At 43.7% G+C, this 24,088-nt stretch overlaps 1 protein-coding gene and 1 pseudogene across 3 annotated transcripts in view; one reads left to right on the top strand and one right to left on the bottom strand.

Moving 5' to 3' along the window:
- Positions 1–24,088, top strand: part of Rpa1 (replication protein A1) — a 51,095-nt gene that overhangs the window by 6,765 nt on the left and 20,242 nt on the right. The window contains exons 3-5 of one of the 3 annotated variants that reach the window (NM_001394069.1): positions 960–1,038; positions 1,664–1,772; positions 15,368–15,456. In NM_001394069.1, the coding sequence (NP_001380998.1) occupies positions 960–1,038; positions 1,664–1,772; positions 15,368–15,456 (277 nt within the window). Of the gene's footprint in view, positions 1–959; positions 1,039–1,663; positions 1,773–15,367; positions 15,457–21,066; positions 21,405–24,088 lie in introns of those variants that run through there. The other 2 variants (XM_008767961.4, XM_063268676.1) reach the window with 2 other exon arrangements.
- Positions 10,791–12,570, bottom strand: Fbxo5-ps1 (F-box protein 5, pseudogene 1; annotated as a pseudogene).

Raw genomic sequence — 24,088 nt, 5'->3', positions numbered from 1 at the left:
ATGGAAGACATACGGTTTTGTCTACTTCCCAGAAACACACACACACACACTCACTCTCTCTCTCTCTCTCTCTCTCTCTCTCTCTCAAATTCCAGAACACCATTTCCCGCCCCTCTCTCTAACACACATACTCATTCACCAACAGATACTATTAAGTTTTTTTTTGTTGGTTTTTTGTGTTTGTTTGTTTGTTTTTGATGAGCTTTTAATTTTGTTTTGTTTTGTTTTTTTTCCGAGACATATCTCTGGCTGTCCTGGAACTCCCGCTATAGACCAGGCTGGCCTTGAACTCAGAGATCCACCTGCCTCTGCCTCCCAAGTACTGGGATTAAAAGGCCTATACCACCACCACCCCGCTTAAATTTCTTTTAGTTAATCGACCCTTCATTTAATGGGCTCTAAAACATAATGTGAATTTCAGATGTCAGTAGATGAGAGACTCTAGGATCATTCCTGCAGACTGAGACAGGAGGTATAGATGGTAACCACTCCAGGGCCAGTCCCCTTCAGGCTCTGTTTACCTAATTCACTTCCTTCAGAGGCTGCCCCACCCTTTCCGACTGAGTCCATGTCTGCTCTGCCCCAGATCTGTACGTCCACATGTTGCTATTCTCTCTGCTTCTGTGAGCCGCTTTAGGCAAATTGTTTTCCTTTCCATTTTTAATTTTACTTCATATTTCCAGCATGTTCCCTAAATAGTCCTTTCATGTGTTAGGTGCCATCTCACTGTTTTGACATACAGGAGAAAGAACACATGATTATTGATGTTTCAGTTTATATTGTTTTTAATAATGTTAGCTCAATCCAGTGTTCTTTCATTTGTATTTGGGTGTCAGGAGGATGGGCAAGCAGTTCATCTTGTCTTAGACTAATGGCAAACCCCGTCTCCTGCCACTTAGCTTTGCTTACCCTTAGGGAGAGCCTGCTTAATGAATCAACTTTTCTATCAACTTTTCTAGAACATCCGTCCCATTACTACAGGGAATAGTCCACCGCGGTATCGACTGCTTATGAGTGATGGGTTGAACACGCTTTCCTGTGAGTATGATGAATAAATCTAGGCTTTGGGAATGCTTAAATGACAGCAGCATCCCCTACCCTCTGATTGCAGCGTTTGGAGCCCCTGAAGCCCACACTGGCTGCGGGCTTGGTTCACGCAGAGTTGCGGCCGACAGAGAGCGTTCTGACAGTAAACCAGCTACACCGGAAAGCTGCTATTCAGCTTAATTAGTTTTCTCTAACTGGTGGTGTATGTTGTCTTTGATTAATTTCCCTGAGGATAGTATTGACATTTTGTTGGTGTCATGGGTGAGCTGCCCTGTTCTTCCTTTTTAGGAGTTTTATTTCTGTCCTAGAAGCTTTAGAAAGAAGGTGGGGTCCCTTCCTGGAATATTTGCCTGCTGTCTCTAGTCATGGCGCTAAAGACCTAGAAAGAATTGCCTTCATTTCCCCCAGAAACTAGAATGACAGTAAAAATGATTTGGAGACTTTGAGAAACAGCATTTAGGAGTGGCTGCAGGTTTTGACACAGGGTGGATTGAGGCCACTTTCCTCTCTGCAGCGTCTGAGGAGTTTCAACAGCTGTATTTAATAGTTCTCCTCAGGATGAGCTTGCAGGCTAAGGCAGGGCTTGGAGACTGAGCTGCTCTCTCTGCTTTTGCAGCCTTCATGCTGGCCACGCAGCTGAACGCCCTGGTCGAGGGGGGCCAGCTGGCCAGCAACTGTGTCTGCCAGGTCCACCGCTTCATCGTCAACACCCTGAAGGACGGAAGGTATGCTCCTCCTCGTCCATTGGCTTGCACTGTAGAACAGGAACTGCACGTGGAAGGTAGGGGCTTTAAAAGGCAGTGAAGAGCTCCAGCTGAACTCCGCCTAACATGGGGGTCAAGGGAGAAATAACAGAAGAAATAAGTTGGAAATCTCAGAACAGGTTAAAGTAGAATGTATAATTCTACCTATTTCTGGTTTCTTCAGCGTTACTGTAATATCTTTCAAGGAAGAGGTCACTTACTACTACAGAAGAAATGGTTAATTATCCAGTCTGGTTGCTTTTTTTGCGATCTTGAGTCTTCGGTAGTAACTGTGTTGAGCTGATATGAAATATGGCTAAGTACTTGCAAGATGTTACATGCTAGAAATACAGCGTGAGCAGAACTGTTATTTCCATTTTTAAAAAAAAATGACATAAAACTTTATTTTAGGGAGAGGTTTATATTTTTTTTTCTAATTTTTTTATTTCCCATGATAGAATGGGACCAAAACCTCATGGGAATCAGTGTGGTAAATGTTTCAGTGCTGAAGAAGTTAAATCAGTGTGTGTTATATTGTGTGTGTGTGTGTGTAACCTTTATGTATGCGGTTTTTGTCTACTTGTATGTCTGCACACCAGAAGAGGGCATCAGATCCCTCAGGACTACAGTTAGAGACAGTTGTGAGCTGCTGTGTAGGTGCTGGGAATTGAACCCAGGACCTCCAAAAGAGCAGCCAGTGCTCTTAACCACTGAGCCATCTCTCCAGCCCTATTACCTGTATATTTTGAAACACTTTTCCAGTTCATTTATTTACTTATTTTTATGTTATGTTTGTGTGAGAGTGTTGACTCTCCTGGGACTGGAATTATGGACAGTTGTGAGCTGCCATGTTGGTGTTGGGAATTGAACTGGAGTCCTTTGGAAGAGCATCCAGTGCTCTTAACCATTGAGCTATCTTCTCCAGCCCTATTACCTGAGTATTTTGAAACACTTTTTTTTCTTTGATTTCATATTAACTTGCTATGTCTGTATTCTAATTTTAACATTCAGCCTTTCTGTTGTCAATTTTTAATATCTCTTATAAAAGTCAATTTAAGATTTGATTGATAAGTTTATACTTGGTGTTAATTTTTAAATTCTTTATTTTATTTTATTTTTGAGGCAAGATCTCACTGTAGCCCTGGCTAGCTGGAACTCACAATGTAGATCAGGCGGACCTCTAACAGATCTGCCTGTTTCTTCCTCCTGAGTGCTGGAATTAAAAGGGGTAGTGGTGAGCAGCCTTGTGGGTGTTGTGCTCTTAGGCACTGAGCCACCTCTTTTCCAGTACCTTTGTGTGTATGTGCGTGCGTGCGTGTCTATTTACTGTGCTTTCTTCTGTCTGTCATGAGCTACATGTTTTGTTGAAGAGCTGCGGGTAGTAGGACCTCTAGGCAAGCAGTGCCCTGCTGAGCTACACCCTAGCCCTGATCTTGTTCTTTTTTTTTTTTTTTTTTTTTTTTCTTTTCTTTTCTTTTTTTCGGAGCTGGGGACCGAACCCAGGGCCTTGCGCTTCCTAGGCAAGCGCTCTACCGCTGAGCTAAATCCCCAGCCCCCTGATCTTGTTCTTTATCGTCACGGTTTACTCAGGCCGCCTACACATTTCCTATTGCTTACCTTCGCCTCTGTGGCTATGCTTCCTGTTTGCTTGTTTGTTTATATCTATGCCTCTCCTCTTTCTCTCTTTCCTTCTTTTCTTTCTCTTTCTTCACTAGGTAATCTGTTCTAGAACTCAAAGATCTTACTGTCTCTATTTCCTTGCTGTAATTAGAAGTCTTTTACAGGAATCTTTAAGCAATAATTTTTTTTTTTTTTCCCGGAGCTGGGGACCGAACCCAGGGCCTTGCACTTGCTAGGCAAGTGCTCTACCACTGAGCTAAATCCCCAACGCCTAAGCAATTCTTAAAGGGGAGTTTTGGTATGTTAAAACCCTGATCTTTAGCAGGCTGAAGACAATAATAGCTCTGATGATAAACTGCTTGCCGGGCAACTATGAAGATCTGAGTTTGATCCCAAAAGCCGGGTACAGAGGCAAGGGTTCATAATCCTAGTAGGGGCAGGAGTCAGGGAGAGGTGGAGCTCTGGGGTTTCCTGGTTTGCCAGCCTAGCCTAATTGGGAATACCCAGGTCTCAGTGAATGGCTGTCTCAAGAAATAAGGTAGGTGGGTCAGTGGGTAAAGCTGGTTTCTGCAAGCTGAGAGGGTCCTGAGACCCACTTGGAGGCAGAAGAGAATCGGCTTTCCTCTGACCTTTGTGCACGGATCTACATGTGCACACAGTGAATGCATAAAGGAAAGACAGGCTGGGGATCGAAGCTCTTTCCTCACACTCACGCTGCTCTGGGTGTGGTCAGCAGCACCAAAAACCGGGTGTACGTTTGTCATCCCAGTGTTCTTTGGTTGACAGTAGGATATGAAAAGCAAGGCCACCTATGTATATAGCAAACTCTAAGCCAGCCTGGACTGCATGAGACTTTGTCTCAAGACAAAGAAAAAAACAAGGAGGGTGACTCCTGAGCACTGTCACCTCAAGTTGACCTCTGGCCTCCACATGCACGTCCACAGACACGTGTCCTGCACAAATGCACTCAGACACCCAGAAACCTGTGTTTGCTCCCCAGCAAAAGAACCTATGATCTAAAAATGTGCATATTCAATTCTCAGTGGACCCAGTATACTTTGAGAATTTCAAGTTTATAGTTTGTGTATTTCTTGTAGTCCTTCTGAGAGCTGTCTAGTTAGGTCAGTTCCTTGCACGAACTCAGTGTGGTTTCTTGGCGCAGTAGGAGGAGGAGCACATACCAACACGACAGTACAAGATACTGCAGTAGATACATAATCATCAGGAAATGATCCTCACATGCCCTCCCCAAGACACTTGAATGATGTTTCTGTGTGACCTAGCAGTACCTTTCCACAGTAGACTTCTGTATTCTTAGTTCTCTCTTCCACTACAGGGGATGAAACCTGGGGCTTCTTGCATAGTAGGAAGGAAGCCCTCTACTAATCTACTGGTTTTCTGTATGCCTCCCACTTTCGTCAGTTTGAGTCAGTCGCTATGCCACCCTGGCTGGCCTTTCATTTGTGCTTTTGCTGCTGCCACAGCAGCCGGGATTATAGGTGTTTGTACTGTCACCCTTAGCCAGCAGACCTAGCATTATGCACAGCTGGCCCGTGAGCTTCAAAATCAAACATGCAAGATTCGTGTTTGCCTTTAGGTCTTATATGTTGTATTGGTTACCTCTTTCGTTGGTATGAACAAATACCTGGTAAAGGCAATGTAGAGAGCGGGGTATTTTGGTTCACAGTGTGAGGGTGTGGCCTGACATGAAGCACCTCGTCACACTGCAGCCACCGCAGGTAGCCGGAAGCACTGGGTACTGGCACTCAACTCACTTGCTCCCTGTTATCCAGTCTGGGGTCTCAGTCCAAAGAGGGTGTCGCCCACATTTACGGGGGTCTTCCCACCTCCGTTCACCTAGTCCAAAGACCCCTTCAGGGGCGTCCCGAGATTTGCCTGCTGTAGTATCAACTGTCAGATGAGTGTTATTTTGCCCTGTTTCCTGTGGGTTTTTGAGCTGACTCTCCGTTTATCTTTGGCTCTTGCTTTAATGAATTCAGTCTATTTTATGACTCCCTTCTGGGAAGTACCACTCCCCGCTTAGGCTTTCTCGTATGCCAGGTTCCTTGTCCTTTGTGTGCCTCGTTCCTTTCATTTCATACCCTGTGTGTTGAGTTGTTCCTGTGCCATTTCCTCTCATCTGTACATGGTTAATATGAACAGTCCCGGACGGCTGTGCAGATGTGATGTTTGTTCTGCCGTTGTCTAGGCAAGGCAATCTTCTTGCCAACTCGCCTGCCTGGGATCCAGTATCTTCCACCCCAGGCTCTCCCGAGTGCTACAAGCAGTGCTTCTGGCTGCTAGGACATGGCTGTGGGAGAGCGCACACATGCACGAGCACTTGCCATGCTGCACAGCTTAGGAGTTGGTTCTCTCCTTCCAGCTTGCCAGGGACTGAGCTCTGGTACCAGGCTTGCACGGCAGGTGTTTTTACCCACTGAGACATATTGTAATGTTTGTAAATTAAAAACAAGAATGTGTGTGTGTGGTGTGCACCCTTCACACACTCATAGAACCCTGATGTCGTCCTCTGTAACTCTTATTCCCTTGTGAATCTCTCACTGGCCCAGAGATCACTGGTTTTTTTTGACTAGGCGGGTGGTCAAAGTGCTCCGTCCGCCCTGCCTCCGACCTTTCTCGACTTGGATAACAGGCACCACCAGTTAGTTAGCTTTTCAGATGAGAGCTGCTGGGCATCCAAACTCATGCTTGCACAGGTGCTCCCACTGAGCTGTCTCTCCAGCTCCTACTTTGTTCTTTAAAAAAAAAATCTGATATGCTTTTTGTTTTTCCAAGTTTTATGTATATGATGGTTTTTGTCTGCTACATATATGTCTGTGTACCATGTGTTTGCCTGGTATCTATGGGCTGCACAAGAAGACACTTGATCCTCTGGCACTGGAATTATAGATGGTTATATGAGTGTCATGTGGTTGCTGGGAATCAAACCTGGATCCTCTGGAAGAGCAGCCAGTGCCTTTAACCTCCAAGCCAGCTCTCCAGCCCCTGGTACTGTGACCGTTATTTTTTTATTTATTTACTGAAGCTCTTAGTAACTCGGGCATATTAACTCTGTTGTCTGTTTTACATATTTACCCATTCTAACTTGGTTTGTTTGTGTATGGTATTTTGTGGTATAAATCTGTATTTGCATTTGTCCACTCTCTGCATTATGACCTCTGAATCCTAATGCTGGAGAGGCTTGCTGACCAAACCTAAGACTGCATTTTCATACTTGCCGTGAGGTTTGCTTTTGCATATGACGTGAGCAAAGAATGTAACTTGGGTGTTTTTCCAAATGGGCAATACTTAAAGGGCCAGTGAGAGTATTTTATTCAGAGTGTGGAATAAACTATGGAAGGCATAGAGTTTGGTCAGTAGTTTTAATTATTTTTTATTTATTTTGTTTATGAGAAAGTGTCTCATCTAATACAGCTCAGTCTGGTCTCTAACTTATCTAAGGATGACCTTAAGCTCGGATCCTCAGTAAGCCTGCCTGATATGCACAGTGCTGGATATTGAATGCAGGGCTTTGTACACAAAACTACATACTCATCCCTGAGTCGGGAGTGTTTTACTTTTCCACAGGTGCTGGGCATTTAGCCTAGGGCCTCACGGTAGGCAGGCAGGCTAGTGCTGCGTTATGTCTTCTGCTTTACTTTCGGCAAAGATTACGGATAAGGCTGGGTGTGGCTCAGTTGGTAGTGTGCTTGCTGGGCAGAGTGGTCCACCCCTGTAATCCCACAATCTGGGAGGTGGGAGCAGAGGATTAGAAGTTCAAAGCCATCCTCAGCCATAGTAAGGAGGAGGCCAGCCTCATATCTCACTATATTGAGATTCTACCAAAAGCAGCAAATACGATGAGACAAACCGAAAAGCTCTCTGATAACGGTGGAAAATCGATGGTTGGCAGCAGACGTAGAGAAGAGACTGGTGTCCTGAATTTGCCACTTTCCTCTCCCCATCCCTCTGTGTTCATGTGTCACTGACAGTTTCTAAAAGTATGATTTTGAACACTTCAGTTTTGAATAGTCATTTTCACAGTTAAGCTTAGAACATCTTCTTACCCCCATAATCCCAGAAACCTGGTACCCTTTAGCTCCCAATCCCAAACCTCTTGAGTGCCAGGGGCTCACAGATCTTCTCATTTCTGTAGATTTGTCTAGAACATTCCATGTAAGTGGAGCCATGCGTTACCTGTGCTTTGTGACACTTCTTTATTTACCGTCGTATTTTCAGCTGTTATAGATGTGTTACTGTGTCCCTCCCCTCTATGGCTGTAACATCCTGTTGTGTAGACAGATCACATTTTGCTTATTGGTTTTTTTTTTTTCTTTGTGGTACTGGGGTCCGCACACACGCTAGACAGATGCTCTACACCGAGCTACATCCTCAGCCTCTTTTTGTTTTGAGACAAGGTCTTGCTAAGTTGTCTAGGCTGACCTTGAATTTGAGATCCTCCTGCCTCAACCTTAGTTGGGATTACAGATCTAGGCCTCTAGGCCCAGCACATTCTGCTTGTTTTTCAGTTTCTGGGCTTTTGGGTTGTTCCCACTGTTTGCATTTCGAATAACACACTGAATATTCGTGGACAAGTTTTTATGTGGTCGGCCCTCTTTCTGCGGATTCTTGGTCCGGGTATTCAAATGGTGACTGATGAGAAGTATTCAGGGGAGATACTGCATCTGAACTGAACAAGCACATTTTCTCGTTAGGCCCCAAATAATACAGCGTAACCTAATTTGCATCATCTTGACTATTGTAAGTAATCTAGAGATAATTTAAAGCCTATAAGAGGATATCAATTAAATGCAGATACTGCCTTCATCCAAGTGCACATTCTGCTAGGAGCGATGTATTGGTGGTGTCGATGCCGAGGGTAAATGTACCTAGAAGAGAAGTTGCTAGTTCAGGTTCTGACTGTATGATTTAATTAATGAAGAATTACCAGATTATTTTCCCAAGTAGCTATACCCATCCGCCTTCTCCCTAGCAAGGCATGGATGAGCTACAGTTTTTTTGTTTTTTGTTTTGTTTTTTTTTTATAATTTTTTTTTCTTTTTTTTGGAGCTGGGGACCGAACCCAGGGCCTTGCGCTTGCTAGGCAAGTGCTCTACCACTGAGCTAAATCCCCAACTGAGCTACAGTTTTCATAGCCCTTAGACGTATGTGCTGCCAAGATACCATCTGCGAAGCATTCTGATAATGTTCGGCGGTTTTCATGGTTTTTTCTTCCATATGAATTGTAAGAGTGTTATCGAGTTCAGAAGCCAAGCAGAGGTCTCCTGAATATACATAATTGCATTAAATTGATTATTTGACATTAGATCTTTTCATCCAAGAATATGATATCTTACCATTTAAAGCCTTGGGTTTTTTAGACAATTATCTCTTTATTATGAGATGTATATTTATTTGTATTAGGCTATAACATAATTAATTTTTTTTAATCATTGGGAAGGGGGTGTGTGTGCTGTGTGTACCATGTATGTGTGGGGATCAGATGACAGGGTCAGGAGTTGGTCCTCTCCTTCCGCTATAGCTTTCAGGGATCAGATTCAGGTGTGCAGTCTGTGCATCGAATGCTTATGCCCACTGAGCTGTCTCACCAGGCCTGATTGTTCTCCATGGCTCTGATAGTGCTGTGCCAGCGAGGCCTTCCCCTACCTGACTGGTGATAGAAGTGCCTTTGGTTTCTGTGTTCGGTGTCATTTATCTTGTGAAGTACATGCACTTTATCATGCTCACAACTTTTAGGTCCTTAAGTTGCTTGGGGTTTTATGGGAATGGCTCTTGGAATTTTTGAAGAGCTTTTACTACAACTTGATATAATCATATTATTTTTAATCCTTTAATAGTGTGAATTATTTTAACAGATTAATATTGAACTGCTTTTTCATTCTTACGTAATAAATCCTGCCTTAAAAAATAATCCTCTTAGCTTCCTTTCCCTATTTTCAAATCTGTCTTATATTTTGCATGATTGTGAACATTTATAAAAGTAGACAGACAGCACAGTAGAGTTGAGTCCCATTATAACCATGCACATGGCTTCAGATTATGACCTTGCTCTGTCTCTGTTTTCTCATATATACTCCTGATAATTTTGGAGTAAGTATCAGATACGTTATTCCATAGATAGAGATGTTTTAGGGGTTTCATTGTTGTTGTTGGTTTGTTTTATAGTAATGAACTCTCTTTAACAAAACTAGTACTGGGCTGGGAAGACAGCAGGGTTAGACATGTGCTTGCCTCACAAGCATGACAACCAGAATTGGAATCCCCACCACCCATGTAAAAAGCTGGGCAGGGTGGCACTAATCTGTAGCTCTGACGCTAGATGGAAGCTGGGAGGCAGGTGGATAGGGAGAGCTTATGGCAGCAAATCTGCCCATTGGTGAGCTCTGGACTCGGACATCCTGTATAGAAAAAAGATGAGGGGCTGGGCATAGTGGCACACACCTTTATTTTAGTGCTTGAGAGGCAGAGGCAGGCTGGCCTCCGTGACCATCAGCCTGGCCTACAGGTCAAGGTGCAGGACAGCCAGAGGTACCACCTACTGAGACTCTCAGAAATAATAAAAAAAATTAAGGCAAAGGGGCTGGTGAGGTGGCTTAGAAGGAGAAGGCACTTGTCATCAAGCCTGAAGCCTTGGGCTTGATTCCCTGGATCCCACACTGTAGAATCCGCTCCTGTAAGTTCTTTTCAGACCTCCACTTGTGTACCAAAGCACAAGTGTGCACAGACACACACACTAAGTAAATAAATGTAAAACACTGGGCGTAGTGACACTGGCCTTTAGACCCAGCATTGGAAAGGAGAGGCAAGTGGATCTCTGAATGTGAGACCAGCGTAGCCTACATAGGGATTTCAGGGCAGCCAGGGCTGCTTAGAGAGTAGCTGTCTATGAGTGAATGAAAATTTTTTAAACCTCTAACAATTTTATTGTAACAAAACCAAATTATGTGTGTTATTTATTTTCTTTGGCACATAAAAAAGATATTTACAGATATAAAAACATTAAAATAGACTTTAGAAATAGGACTCTACAAAGGATACTTAACACTGAAAAGCTCATATTGACAAAACTTTAAATTGACTAATATTTAAATCGACAGTCTCAAGTTGATAGGAGCATGATACAAATTTGATAAAGCACATCTCAGAGGCTAACCCTGAAGCACATCTGTTTGCAAGACTCCATTAAAAAAAAAACCACAACCTTCCTTTGCCAAAAAGTCCAGTTTTATCTTAGCATCTAACTACAAATAGATTCTACACTTTATTTTGCATAAAATAAGTCAATCTTGGTGTTTTATGGACAGTTAATCTGTTTAAACATTAGGCTGTGATTATTTTAAGAGGCTGTGTGTCCTCCAGTCACAAAAGGCATCATCATTACGTTTACTTTCTTAAGTTAAAATTGGATTTTTTTTTAAAAAAAGTAGCCCTTTCGATCTACAGTTGATCAACTAAAAGGTCACAATCTTTGTAAGTTCTTTTTACTTTTACTCTCTTTAGTTACAGGCAGAGGACCCATTTTAAAGCTGGTTTTTAGGTTCTTGCCATTCGAACAGTATTTGTTATGGTAAACGCACAGACACTTTGTACAATATTCAAATTTACAACTTTCCCATTTGCAGACTGCTCAGTCTAAATGGTCATATTTTGCAGGGAAATTACAGCGAACACAGGCTTTGAGACTTCAATTGTTTTTCAGTGTCTTTGCCACCTCCAGGAACTCATTGTGCCAGCTGTAGGCAGAACCCTTCTGACCACACAGACTGGAGAACTTGACTTGGACATCTTTTTTGGGAGGTGCCCAGGTCGATGACTTTTGAACAGAAGTTAGTGCAGTGTTCCCCACGACACAGCCTCTGGTTGAAGCGTGTAGTGACCACTTATTGCTTCTGGTGACTCATTCTCTCATGGCTTTGCTATATTGCTGGAACGCTCCTTTATCGCTTTTTATTATCTTCCAAATTCTACTCACTTTAGACAAATTTATTAAGTCTATGCCGCTGAGCTTTGTCAAAATATTAGCTAACAGGAGTATAAATTCCCTCTGGGTGAGCTTAGCCTGATAACTAGGTGTTCCAGGCCCGTTTTCTTGCCAATTATATTTTGCAATCTAAAGTTTCCACTGACGATAACTTTTCCGCTTTTCTCGATCCACTTTAGAGTTTTGCTTGCCATTCTTTTTTAACGTTGAGCAAACCACTCTTTTGAAATGCAGCACAGTTAGCAGGTTTTTGTTGGGATGCTCTGTGAGCAGCAGACAGGCCTGGCGTCTATTTCTGAAATTCTCCAGGATAAAGGATGCTACCCTCACAGTCACTCTGTGTGAATGATGAGTAGCCGCTGTCCTCGTACAGTCTGCTGGCCTCCAGCTCTTCCGCTTCCTTTGAAATATCTAGTATGTTTCGTACACGTTGATTTTCCTTGTTATCATGTCCCATAATTGGTCACTCGACAAAAGACATCCTTTCATGACTTCCAACACAATCCTTACAGGAAAATTGCAAACACACAGGACTGTAGGAACCTTCTCTCCACTGTCCTCACACTTTACTTCAAGTTCTTAAAGATCAGGATTGCAATTAAAACGCTTCGTTGTAACAGAAAGAACAGGGCTTTCTTCTTTACAACCGTCCACGGTTGTCTGAGCACCAAGACGGCAAGGACAGGAGGACAGCCAGGGGAGATCACTGCAAGAAAATTCGGGCTCCAATGCAGGCGAGGTGGCAGCGACCATAGGAAAGAGGTAGCCAGCCACAGCGCCGATCCAAAAAAAATTTTTTAAAATAATATGGGAGAGAGTAATAGAAGATGCCCAGCTTACCGGTGTCTTATCTCTGGCTTGTACACATACTGTACACCCCCACACTCAAATGGAAAATAGGTCCGTACCATTTACACCTAAAGTAAATACCCAGTTAGGGTTCTGTTTCCAACCACCCATATATGATGTATAAATGCTTATATATGCACATTTGTGTGTACATTCATATTTGAGTTAGGATCCAGAGTAAATTTACATAGTAATAGGTTGGTGGTCTGGAAACCTTCTACCACTTGTGTTTTTCTCCTTGTATCTCTTCCCCTCTGTTTATTTTCTGCAACAGCAGGCCATTTGTCTCTAATCCTTACAGTTTCCCATCGTCTCTGTTTTGCTGAGGGTGTCCTTGTAGCGGGCACCTATGTTCTCTGTAAAATGACTTTGCTGTGTTCTTTCAATATGCTGTCATCCTCACCTTGCTGTATTTCATTTAATATGTATATGTATTACAAGATAGAATACAATTTTATAATTTTATGTTTATGGATGATTTGCCTGAGTGTATGTGCACCACGTGTGTCTGGTGTCCACAGAGCTGTAACTGGAGTTGCAGATGGTTGTGAGCTACAATGTGCGATCTGGGAACCAAACCCAGGCCCTCTGGAAGAGCATCGAATGCTAGTTCTCCAGGCCCCAAGATGTAATTTTTAGAAGACATTATTATTAAGTTATTTTTACTTATGTGTATGAGTCTCTGTAGTTATGCGTATGTGTGTTTGTTGGTAGGGGCTGGAGTGCCCTTTGAAGCCAGAGCTATCCCCTGGAGTTAGGGTTAAAGGCAGTTGTGACTTGCTTGGTGCTGGGGACAAAACTCAATCTTAACTGCTGTGCAGTCTCTCTAGCCCTTGACAGTTTTGTTTTGTTTTGTTTTGCTTGTTAATGTTTCTTTTTTGTTTAGTTTTGTTTTATTTTTGAACTCTGAGGCATGATACTAGGTTGCTGGGGCTGGCCTCTGACTCATAGCATCCGAGGCAGTCCTTGCTCCCAAGGTTGGAATTCAGGCATGCATCACCACCTGTGGCAGATATCTAATAGGTCATCTTTATCCAGTCCTCAGTAGCAGACCACTTTTTTAGGCTTATTTCATTGAAAAAGCATAACCCGGTGCCTTAGTTAGGGTTTTATTGCTGTGAACAGACACCATGACCAATGTAAGTCTTATAAAGGACGACAACATTTAATTGGGGCTGGCTTACAGGTTCAGAGGTTCAGTCCAGTATCATCAAGGCGGGAGCATGGCAGCATCTAGGCAGGCATGGTGCAGGAGGAGCTGAGTTCTACATCTTCACCCAAAGCCAGGCAGGAACAGACTGAGCATCCTCAGGCAGCTAGGAGGAGGGACTCCAAGCCCACCTCACAGTGACACATTTTCTCCAACAAGGCCACACCTTCTAATAGTGCCACTCCCTGGGCCAAGCATATGCAAGCCATCACATCCTGATAGGTTAACTTTACAGTATGGATAGAACATACTGAAAAATTCTGTATGACCAAGCCTGGCATTCGGCAGCCGAGCCTGCAGACAGTAAAGCGCTGTGACTGCTGACCCCTTGCTCAGACCCACCCACCCACCCTTCCCACTGCCACGAGCATGGCTTTCCCTTGGTCCACCTCTTCTGTCAGCCCCCCTGCCTGCCATTATGTGATCTTCAAAGCAATTCTTTTTTTTTTCTCCCCAGTTTTCATGTGTGTGAATGTGTTGACATTTGTACATGAACATGCTAGCCTGAGATTTGGGAGTCCTCATCCTCTCGATTGGGAGTTAACTCCTCTGGAGGCAGGGTCTCAGTCAAGCCCGGAGCTCTCTGCTGTGGCTTGTCTTGCTAGCTAGCTTGCTCTGGAGAACTGCTATCTGAAAGAAGGAATTAGAGGTGGGTTGCCACATGCATATTGCATTTATGTGGGTTCTGGGCATCAGAACTCCAGAGCTCACACTCAGCGTGCCCAAGCACTTTAGCCCTTGAGCTGTCTGCTGACACCAGTAGTTCTTTATCTGCAGGTGACATTACGGCATCTTGTCCTAGTATGTATTGAATGACATCTTTTGCTTAATTAAGCACTGTGGCTGGCTACCTGCCTTTATTGAAAGTGCAGTCTAGCAGAGAGAAAGAAAAACAGTCACTAATTAATATAGAACTTAAAACTAAGACAAGTGTTCCGAAGGAATGAAGTCATGGCTGCAGAACGACAAAGAAACCTGGTCTAAACAAGATACCAAGAAAATGCCTTTTGAAATGATATTTGAGATGGGCGTTGGAGGGGTATAGCTCTGTGGTAGAGCATTCGCCTAGCATGAATAAGCCCCTGGTTCAATTCCAAGTTTGTGATAAGAGCTAAAAAGTACATATTAGATGAAGCAGAATGAGGGGAGGGAGGGATGCAGTCAGAGGACCGTGTGTAGGCTTAGTGGCAGAAGGAAGTGTAGCATGTGCCAGGAACTGAGACAAAACCGCTGGCCTAGAGTGCAGCAAGCTTGAGACTGTGAGACGAGCTGGAGAGGATAGCACAGTTGAGACAGATCATGTAAAGGAAGCCTGTAAGCATTTCAGAAAGCATAGGGGTGTGTGCACACATGCACAAGCACCTGTACCTGTGTGTTTCAGATATGTACGTTGGCCCGGAACCTGCTGGTTATGTTAGGCTGATGGCCCAGCAAGTCCCAGGGCTCCACCAACTACACTGTTTCTTAGCCCCCAATAATTAAAAATTTAAAATGTCTACTGCTATAATTGTTTCTCACTGGGAAAAATTAATGATTTGGATAAGTACATAGTTCTGAAAACAGGTTATCTTTTTGTGTATTAGGATTTTGTAAATAATAATCTAAATTGTATCGGTGCCTCCATGAAGATAATGGCACGTAGCAAGGTATGCTATTTTAATTAAGGGACTAGATAGGAAATGAATACCACTATAATAAATTAAAAACAAAAATTTGAAGATGTGAGGAAAGAATAAGTGAAGAGTCCACTTAGGAATGAACACTTCTCAAGTTATTCAAGAATGAGAAAAAGCTGATGAAGGATGCAGTTTTAGCGAGACAACTATTAAAGTGAACTTTGTAACTCATCTGAAAGGCTCTTGAGTTCCTAATTCTAACTTGTGTCTGTCTTTGTAGGAGAGTAGTTATTTTGATGGACTTGGAAGTTGTGAAATCTGCTGGCGAAGTTGGAGTAAAGATTGGGAATCCAGTGCCCTATAATGAAGGTAAAATCCTCTTTATAGGTTGTATCTCTCGGTTGGATATTGCTTTTTAGATCCATAATGCTTGCTACCTTGTCACTTAGTAGTCTTAATAAAACAGTGATGGGAGGAGTCTAAAAAGTAGGTTATCCTGTTTTTTGTTACTACTGAAGAAATGATACATGGATAAATCAGGATAAATGATACATGGATAAATTATAAAGTATAATGGTTCTGTCTAAGAGTTGACTGAAATGTTCTGATAATGCGGGTGCATTCTTCCGTTTGTGGCATTTGTGAACCTCTATGTATCTGTGCTTGTGTGTGTGCATAGGGCTAGAGACCAAAGTCATGACTTCCTCTTGATTCCTTATTTCTAGAGAGGGTCTCCTGACCTGGAAGCCCCAGGGATCTGAACTTGGGCTCTTATGCTTGAATGACAAGTGCCTTACTGCCTGAGCACCTCCTCAGCCCCGGAAGTGTCTTTTCTTAGGTTTTATCTTTTATGGTGGTTTTTTGTTTGTTTGTTTGTTTTTTGTTTGTTTGTTTTTCTTTTTTTCAGAGCTGGGGACCGAACCCAGGGCCTTGCGCTTGCTAGGCAAGCGCTCTACCACTGAACTAAATCCCCCAACCCTCTTTTATGTTTTTATTTATTTCTAAGTGGCTCTTATTGGCCTTCAGCTTCCTGTTGCAGCCTCCTGAGTGGTGGAGTGGTGGGGTTACAGATGTGAGCCACCACACCGGCTCACAGTGCTGGCTCACAAGGCCGACTTCAACCCTTTGTAATTAAGGATGACCGTGTACTCCTGATCTTCCTGCCTCTGCTTCCCAAGTACTAGTGTTACAGGCCTTGTGCCAGGGTTCCTGGGACGGGTCTCCAGTGCCTGGCGTCATCCTTTTCACACATTTGGATTTGCTCCACTGAGTCCACCTGATTAGATTGCCTTCAATTTTTTTTTTGCATGTCCTGTCTATGAGAGATGGGGTTTTTTAATTTATTTTTATTATTTTTAGTTATCTTTATATGTGTGTCTGTGCTTCAAGGACAGAAAAGTTTAAGGTCTCTGGTACAGACGGGTGAACTGCCTGATGTGGGGGTGCTGGGAACTGAACTCAGGTCCTCTGCAAGAGCAATGCCTGCTCTTAGCCGCTGAGCCATCTCTTCGCCCCCTGAGTCAGTTTGGTTCTGGTATGTTAGTGGTACTGACCTTACAGGTTGTCTGGAGAACGTTCATGTCTGCATTTTCTGGGTTCATGTAGAATCCCTCTCCCTTACTTAATGTTTAGTGGATTCACTCATGCTCCCTGGACCCAGGGGCTTCTTCAGATTTGATCCTGCTGTCTCAGCCACCACTGTGCCACCCTGCCTGGCTCAGACAACACTTCTGATACAAGTGTATTTGGTTTATAAAGGTGGAGACTTGGTAAAGATCTTTTCTGTTACCGATAATTTAATTCCTTTAGGATCAAACAACATGTGTGTTTGATGTCTCAACTTCTGTTAAATTCTCAACATGTCTCAAATTCTTAACTTACAGTGTTATGTTTGTGCTTCAGATTATAATACCTTTTGGTAAACGATGTCTACACTTGGAAAGAATATGTGTACTGGTACAGTGTTTCAGATACATTCTTCCTGGTTTTCTCTGTCAGTTGGGAGGAACACTGGAACCTCTGACCGTAATTGTGGGTTAATGTTTCTCTGTGCCTTCTTCCCTGTTTCCTGTGTTTCTTACTGTCTGTTGGTTTGTTGCTGTGACCCTGTCACTCTGGCTGTGCTGTGTGTTTGCAGTGTGCATGTTTTTACCTTATCACAGCCTGTCACTGGGCTCAGCTGTAAATTTGTAAAACGTAGTGCAAGAATCCTGTTTCTCCTTCCCAGTCTTTGTGGTATGCCTGTCGGCCTCTCTGTCATAACGCTGACAGTTTTGTTTAGACGGGTTGTAAGAGGTTGTGCCTGTGCTTTGATCTGAGATGGCTTTCAGTTCAGCCTTCTTACTTCGGGCCTTGCGGGCTGGGTTTAGAGGTGTGTGCTGCCCAGGTCCAACTTCAGACTTGACTTTAAATTCATGGCCTCCCTCCCTCCCTCAAACTCCACTTACTTTGATTCATGTTTAGCCTGTATCTATTGCTTCTTTTAAAGCAATGTCTCACTCTAGTCCAGGCTGGCCTTAAATTCAGGCTGCCCCTGCTTTAGTTTTGTCATTTGGATAACAAGCATGAGCCAACCAACACAGTGATTATTTAAAGCTTTAAATGATTATTTAAAACTTGTGTTTATTTGTTCATACTTGCCATTTCTGGCATTTTCTTTGATTACACCCATCTTTCCTGGCTGTGTCATTTAGTAACGCTGGCATTCAGATCCACTTCCTTTCTTCTCAGGCTGTCTTTTTTGAGACAGAGCTTCTCTGTTGCCTGGCTGTCCTGGAACCCACTCTGTAGTCTAGGCTGACCTGGAACTCACAGATCCACCTGCCCCTGCCTCCTTGGTGCTAGGATTAAAAGCATGCACCCCATGCCTGGCTTTTTTTTTTTTTTTTTTTTTTTTTTTTTTTAAAGCACAGTCTGGGAAGTGTGTTAAATAAGAACTTTTCGTTGCCTTTTCTCCAGTGTAGCTTACTTCTAATAATGGAATAATGGCCAGAGTCACCTGGGTTGATGATAGCCAGTGTGCATACTCTGTAGTTTTTTCTGTTTTCTGAATATTGTGCCCAATTCAGTTACTGCCGTTGTAGTGATGGGCACCAGTTTGGACCAGCATGCATAGTATTATCGTTCAGATTCCCTCAATCTCACTTTGTCCTGTCCTGATCACCTCAGAGTCTGCTTCTATCCCAGTGGGTACTTTCCACTTTTCATAACAAGCAGAGCCTAGAGTTGATCAATTCCAGAGACTTTTGTCCTCTTGGCAGCTAGTGTCTTCCTGCCTTAAGTGCGGGATGGCTCCCAACAATGAGTGGTGGAGGGGGACTTCTTTTTTTTTTATTGACTTGCCAGGTCCAATTTATGCTGTCCACATACACTCATGGGTGTGGGACCATTCACCAGAGCATGGCTGGCCTACCAGGGCCCATACCCATAAAGAAAATTGATTCCCCCTACTTTAGAATCCATCAGCTCCCTACAGCTTCTCATTAATAATAGGACCTCAAGAGCCCATCCCGCCTCCATGTTAGAATTGTCCCTGGCATGGTTTTTTGTTGTTGTAAAAATATAAAAATAAAAAAAGTATTGGTGTCTTTTACCTCGCTGGGTCCAGCACCGCGGTGCCCCAAGATATCTGCTAGTTATCTTAGCAGAAACATATCCCAGCTGCACACTTTTCCTACACTCAGACCCTCACATAAAAGAACACACAACACAATAATCTTAGATCCAATTGATAAGATATAATTGCCCACTTAAACATACAAAGCCCGGTACCATCCATCCCTTAGGAACATTAATAACAACCTGTAAATACACAGAGCACAATCTTAACATCACCAGCCATGGCTTCTCACCATCTCCTCTCTCCTGTCTCCTCCTTTCTTCAAACTTCTCTCCCGTCCTTCCATCTCCTCCAATGACAGGCCTCCTTCTATCCTGTACCTGCCCCTCACCTGTACTTTACAGATTCAATGGGGAGGTTCTGGTGAAGTCACCTGATTCCTGAGTGACTAGGCAGCTGTCCTTGGGGCTGTGGAATTAGCATCAAAATACAGATAAACTTCAGGGCAAACCACAACAGTTTTGTGTAGGAAGCCATAGCCACCAAGAGTTGATGAGGGCAGAGGCCCTGTCTTGCCAGAGGACACTGTGTTCAATCCTTCCTGACCCCTCATTTTTTACAGTTCCCCACCCCACTTCCCTTTTCACAATGGTCACTTGTGTGTGTGTGTGTGTGTGTGTGTGTGTGTGTGTGTGTGTGTGTGCGCGCGCGCGCGCGCATGCAGGCGCAGTCTGACCATCTGTAAGTTTCTGTTGCTTCAAGAAATTCTAATCATGGGGTTGGGGATTTAGCTCAGTGGTAGAGCGCTTGCCTAGCAAGCGCAAGGCCCTGGGTTCGGTCCCCAGCTCCGAAAAAAAGAAAAAAGAAAAAAAAAAAAAGAAATTCTAATCAGGGTAGAAAGATGGCTTAGCAGTTAAGAGCTCTTGATGCCTAATATTGAAGACCAGAGTTCCAGCAGCCATGTAACAAGCCTGGTGCTCACACACACTTATAACATTGGCTTCAAAAAAAGTAGCCAGGAGGATTGCTGGAACTTGCTGGCTTGTAGCCCAGCCAAGGAACAGGAGCCCTGGGTCCAGAGAGAAACCCTGCCTCAAGGGGAACAAGCGGGAGGTGGTAGAGAAGAGATCCTCTGTACAGACTTGGACACTCGCCAACACTGATGAACCTTACACAAAGAGACGAAACCATCATTTGGGATGTCGAGGGCAGGTTTCTGATGTCTTCAGAAGTCTTCATTTCAAAGCTTTTTGTTATTGTGAAAATTGTGTTTAAGTATGTAAGTTGCATGAGTAAATCTATTGCAGAATGATATGTATGTGTATTTATGTATATATTAGATATTTATTTCATAATGGTACTTTTAACTATCATGTTTGCCTATAAAACTATGTAGTTTTTTAATTGAAACTTAACAAAAAGCTTTTAAAAAAGGAATATATGTATATGATATATATATACATATATCACCACACATATTACATATATAATATATACATATACTATATACATATAATATATATGTAATATGTGGATGTCACACACCTTTAATTCTAGCACTGGGGAGGCAGAGGCAGGCAGATCTCTGAGTTGGAGGACAGCCTGATCTACAGAGCAAGTTCCAGAGTAGCCAGGGCTACACAGAGAAACCCTGACTCAAAAGATGAAAGGATCTTAAGATGATCCTCTATCTGGTTTTTATAGCATTTTGTATTTAACTCTGTGTGAGTGTTTTGTGGGCATGTATATGATCGGACCATGTGCATGCAGTGCTCTTGGGGGCCAGAAGAGGGCGTTGGCTCCCCTGGATTTGGAGGCGCAGATGGTTGTGAGCCTCCTTATGGCATTGTGCTCTTAACCACTGAGCCATCGTCTCCCCAGCCCTGTTTCTTTAACAACCATTAGTGTTTGTTTTAATTTTTGAGTAGCACTGATAAAATTTTGACTTTGTCATCAAAACTACAGCGGGCAGTGGGTGCACTACCTTTAGAAATAACACACTTTAAGGTTTCGTTATCCCACCCGAGCTATTTGCCAAATGCACATGCTCCTCCTGTACCCGACATGGTTTACCTAAAAGATAGCTAGTTCTCCACCCTGTCTTTTTTCTGTCCTCTTTAAAAAAATTATTTTGGGGGTTGGGGATTTAGCTCAGTGGTAGAGCGCTTGCCTAGCAAGCGCAAGGCCCTGGGTTCGGTCCCCAGCTCCGAAAAAAAGAAAAGAAAAAAAATTATTTTTGTGAAATAAAGTCTTCACCTTGTGCCCTGGGTGAGCCTGAAACTTGTTCACCCACCTCTGCATCCTGAATGAGGGGGCGGGGGGGGGGTGTTTACAGCCTCTCCCTCCCCAGCTCCTTCCCTCTCCTTTCTCCCTCCCCTCTACCCCCTCATCAGTTCCTGTGCAGCTGCTCTGTTGTTATTTAACCAACTCTGTGGTTAGACCCTCCTGTCTCCGTGCTCTGACTATTAAATGTTTGCTTGACGCTGGTTTGAACCCAGCACTGCCAGAGGGAAAAGACCAACAGGAAGCAGCCGTGCTTCACTTTCTGGGTAGGCCAGAATGTGACAGAGTGCGTGTTTTTGCGGAAATGACCGCTGGGTTAACTGGGAATGCGCCTGTGATCGGCAGACAGTTAGGTACTCTAATCTATGCTTGCTGCAGCGTCCCCCAGCCATGCCAGCCGCGTCTTCTGTGTCTTCAGGAATTGGGGGTAAAGAGGAGTGTCACGATACGGGCTGTAGTTTGTAATCCGAGTGAGGTCAGTCCTTGGAGATGTTTAAGAGCCCTTTGCTTTTGCTTTTGTTTTTTGGTCTCTGAAGTGGACTTGTTGGCTTCTTCTGTGCTGTTTGTTAGTTTGTTTGTTTTTCTTCTTGATTTCTGTGAGTTCTTCAAAAAATAGGGAGTGTTGTCCTTTGACTCAGATGTGAGCTCTATGCTTTTTTTGATATTTTTTGGCATTGTCACCAAAGCAGTATTGTTGTGGCTTGAACCACCGTGGCAGTGTCTTAGTTGTAGAGACAGTTGCAGTGCACTTCCCCACGGCAAAGGTTTCTGAGTAGGCCGAGAACCAGAGTTAGGCTTACGGCCCCTGGAATCTAGTCCAGAACCTCTTATGTATCAGAAGGCCATTAGTGACCCAACAGCCCAGAGCAGTAGGAGGTCCAGCATGCATTGAAATGCAAATGTATATTTTACTACTGCTGCTCTATTGAGCAAAGATAGATGATTCAGTGTTCGAAATAGAACTACAAACAGTTCATGCTGCACATACTATAGACATGGGTGACTTTCAATCCTTCATACTTGCAAGTGTGTGTGTGTGGTGGGTGGGTGGGTGTGTTGTGGGTGTGTCCTGTGTATTTGCACTATTGGTGAGAATAGTTTGCTTAGACTAAGTACTGTGTAGTGTATTATTCATATTGGAATTATACCCAGCTTAACTGTGTCCATTTTCTGACAGTAGGAACTTAGAAGTACTGTATTGATCCATATTTCTATTTGTTTTCAGTGGTTTGGAGTTGAGGCAGGGCCTCGCTGTATAGCCTGTAACTATATAGACCAGGCTGGCCTGGAACTCCTGGCAGAGATCCGCCTGCCTCTGCCTCTCACACGCTGGGGTTACAGGTGTGCACCAGCATGGCAGGCCTATTTATTCTTTGTGTTTGTTAAGAACGTATGCTTGCTTGGGAAGTTGGGTTTGTTTGTGAATTTCTCTCTGCCCACAGCTCTCTTGCCTTAATGTGTAAGGATGATAAATAGCTCCATGATCATGGTCACCTGAGGGGCGGAGCCTGCTGTAATCTAGTTCCCTCCTGGCTCCAGCCAGTGTGTAGCCAGCAGAGCCTAAGAATTAGGATCTAGCTCCCTAGAGTGGCTTGATTTGCAGGTGACCCAGAACAGGTTTTTATAAATGGAGCCCACATTACTGCTTTGTAGAAGAGTTTTGGCTTTAGAAGGATTTCTCTTTAGCTGTAGACTGATTGATTTGAGGTCTTGTGGCAGCTGCTGCGTTACAACGCGGTAATTGAAGGGCACGTGCTGCTATTTAGAATGCTCTGGAATTCTTGCCATCGTTTGATTCAGGACTGTCTCTTGTACCAGATTTGCAAGAGATAAAGGTTACTCTATTAAGTGGATTAGTAGCTTTTCCTAATTACCACATCTTATGTTCTATATAATTAGAGTTATTGCTGCCAGGATTGGTTGTTTACAAATTAACTCCATGATGATGAAGTACATGATCTTAGCCAGACAGAGCTGAGTAATATCAGGTTTTCTCTTCTCGGCTGTGTTTAAAGATGCTGTCTCCATCATTGTGTGGACAGTTACTGGAATAATGCACTTAACTCTTGTTCCTGGTCCAGAGTGAACATGCCAAAAAAAACCAGTAGTTGTGATACTGTTGTTTCATGAATCCCAGGCTGGCTTCAGACTCCTCGTTAGCTGAGGAGGAACACCTTGAATTTCTGGTCCTCCTCCTACCTCTACCCCCTGAGTGCTAGGATTACAGGCAAGGCCCTGCCCGGGCTTAGCACATACTAGGCAGGTACTCTACCAATGAGCTGCACCCCAGCCTCAGATTGTTATCAGTCGGATACTTATCCTATTATGTTCAGCTAAAGATTATAATTAATTCATATGAAAATTACATGTTAGAAAAGCCACGTGTGTTGTATACATGTTTTAATTGTAGCGAAATACACAGTTACTGTTTAACTTTGAGAAGGGAGTCTGTCTATGCTGGCCTTGACCTCCAGCTTCAAATGATTTTTCTGGCTCAGCCTCCTGGGTAGCTGTGGCTACACGCAGGTGCTGCTGCACTGGACCATTTACCGTCTCACAGGCACAGCACAGTGACTTTAAATCAGGCAAATCAGGCGCGTGGTTTAGTCCTTCCTGAGTGAAGCCACAGATGCACTCCACACTCCAGTTGCCACCTCTGCCCATCCCTGGTTACTCTATTTTACTTTCTGTCTCTGACGCTCCACATTGCTTCCTCGGGTCAGTTATCTTTGTATGTGTGTCTGTACCTGTTGGGTCAAGGGAGCCAAAGATCCATGTCCAGTATCCTCTATGGTCACAGGCTATTTCACAGAACCTGGAGCTCATCGGTTGGGCTGCCCGACTACTGCTCCCTAGCCTGTCCTCACCTCGCCAGCCGCCCATGGAAGGACTAAGCTCGGGTCTTTGTGCTTACTCTACCAACTGAACCGTCTCCTCGGCCCTCAGTTCTCAGTTATCTTTATAGAAATTGAATGTGTGTCCAGTGACCATGTCCAGTTCAGTCAGGCATATGTGGCAGCAGAAATGGCTCTGAAAATGAGACTTGTACTTTAGGTAATTTGGAGACTGTAGAAAAGGAGAGAGAGAAAGGCTTGTCAAATAGCTCAGCAGGTAAAGCATCTGTCCCCAAGCCGGATGCCTTTGTTCCATCCCTAGGAC

This window comes from Rattus norvegicus, chromosome 10, assembly GCF_036323735.1.
Source record: "Rattus norvegicus strain BN/NHsdMcwi chromosome 10, GRCr8, whole genome shotgun sequence".
NCBI classification, from domain to species: domain Eukaryota; kingdom Metazoa; phylum Chordata; class Mammalia; order Rodentia; family Muridae; genus Rattus; species Rattus norvegicus.
The sequence above is the reverse complement of the archived record's forward strand: the minus strand, read 5'-3'. Positions and strand labels throughout refer to the sequence as shown.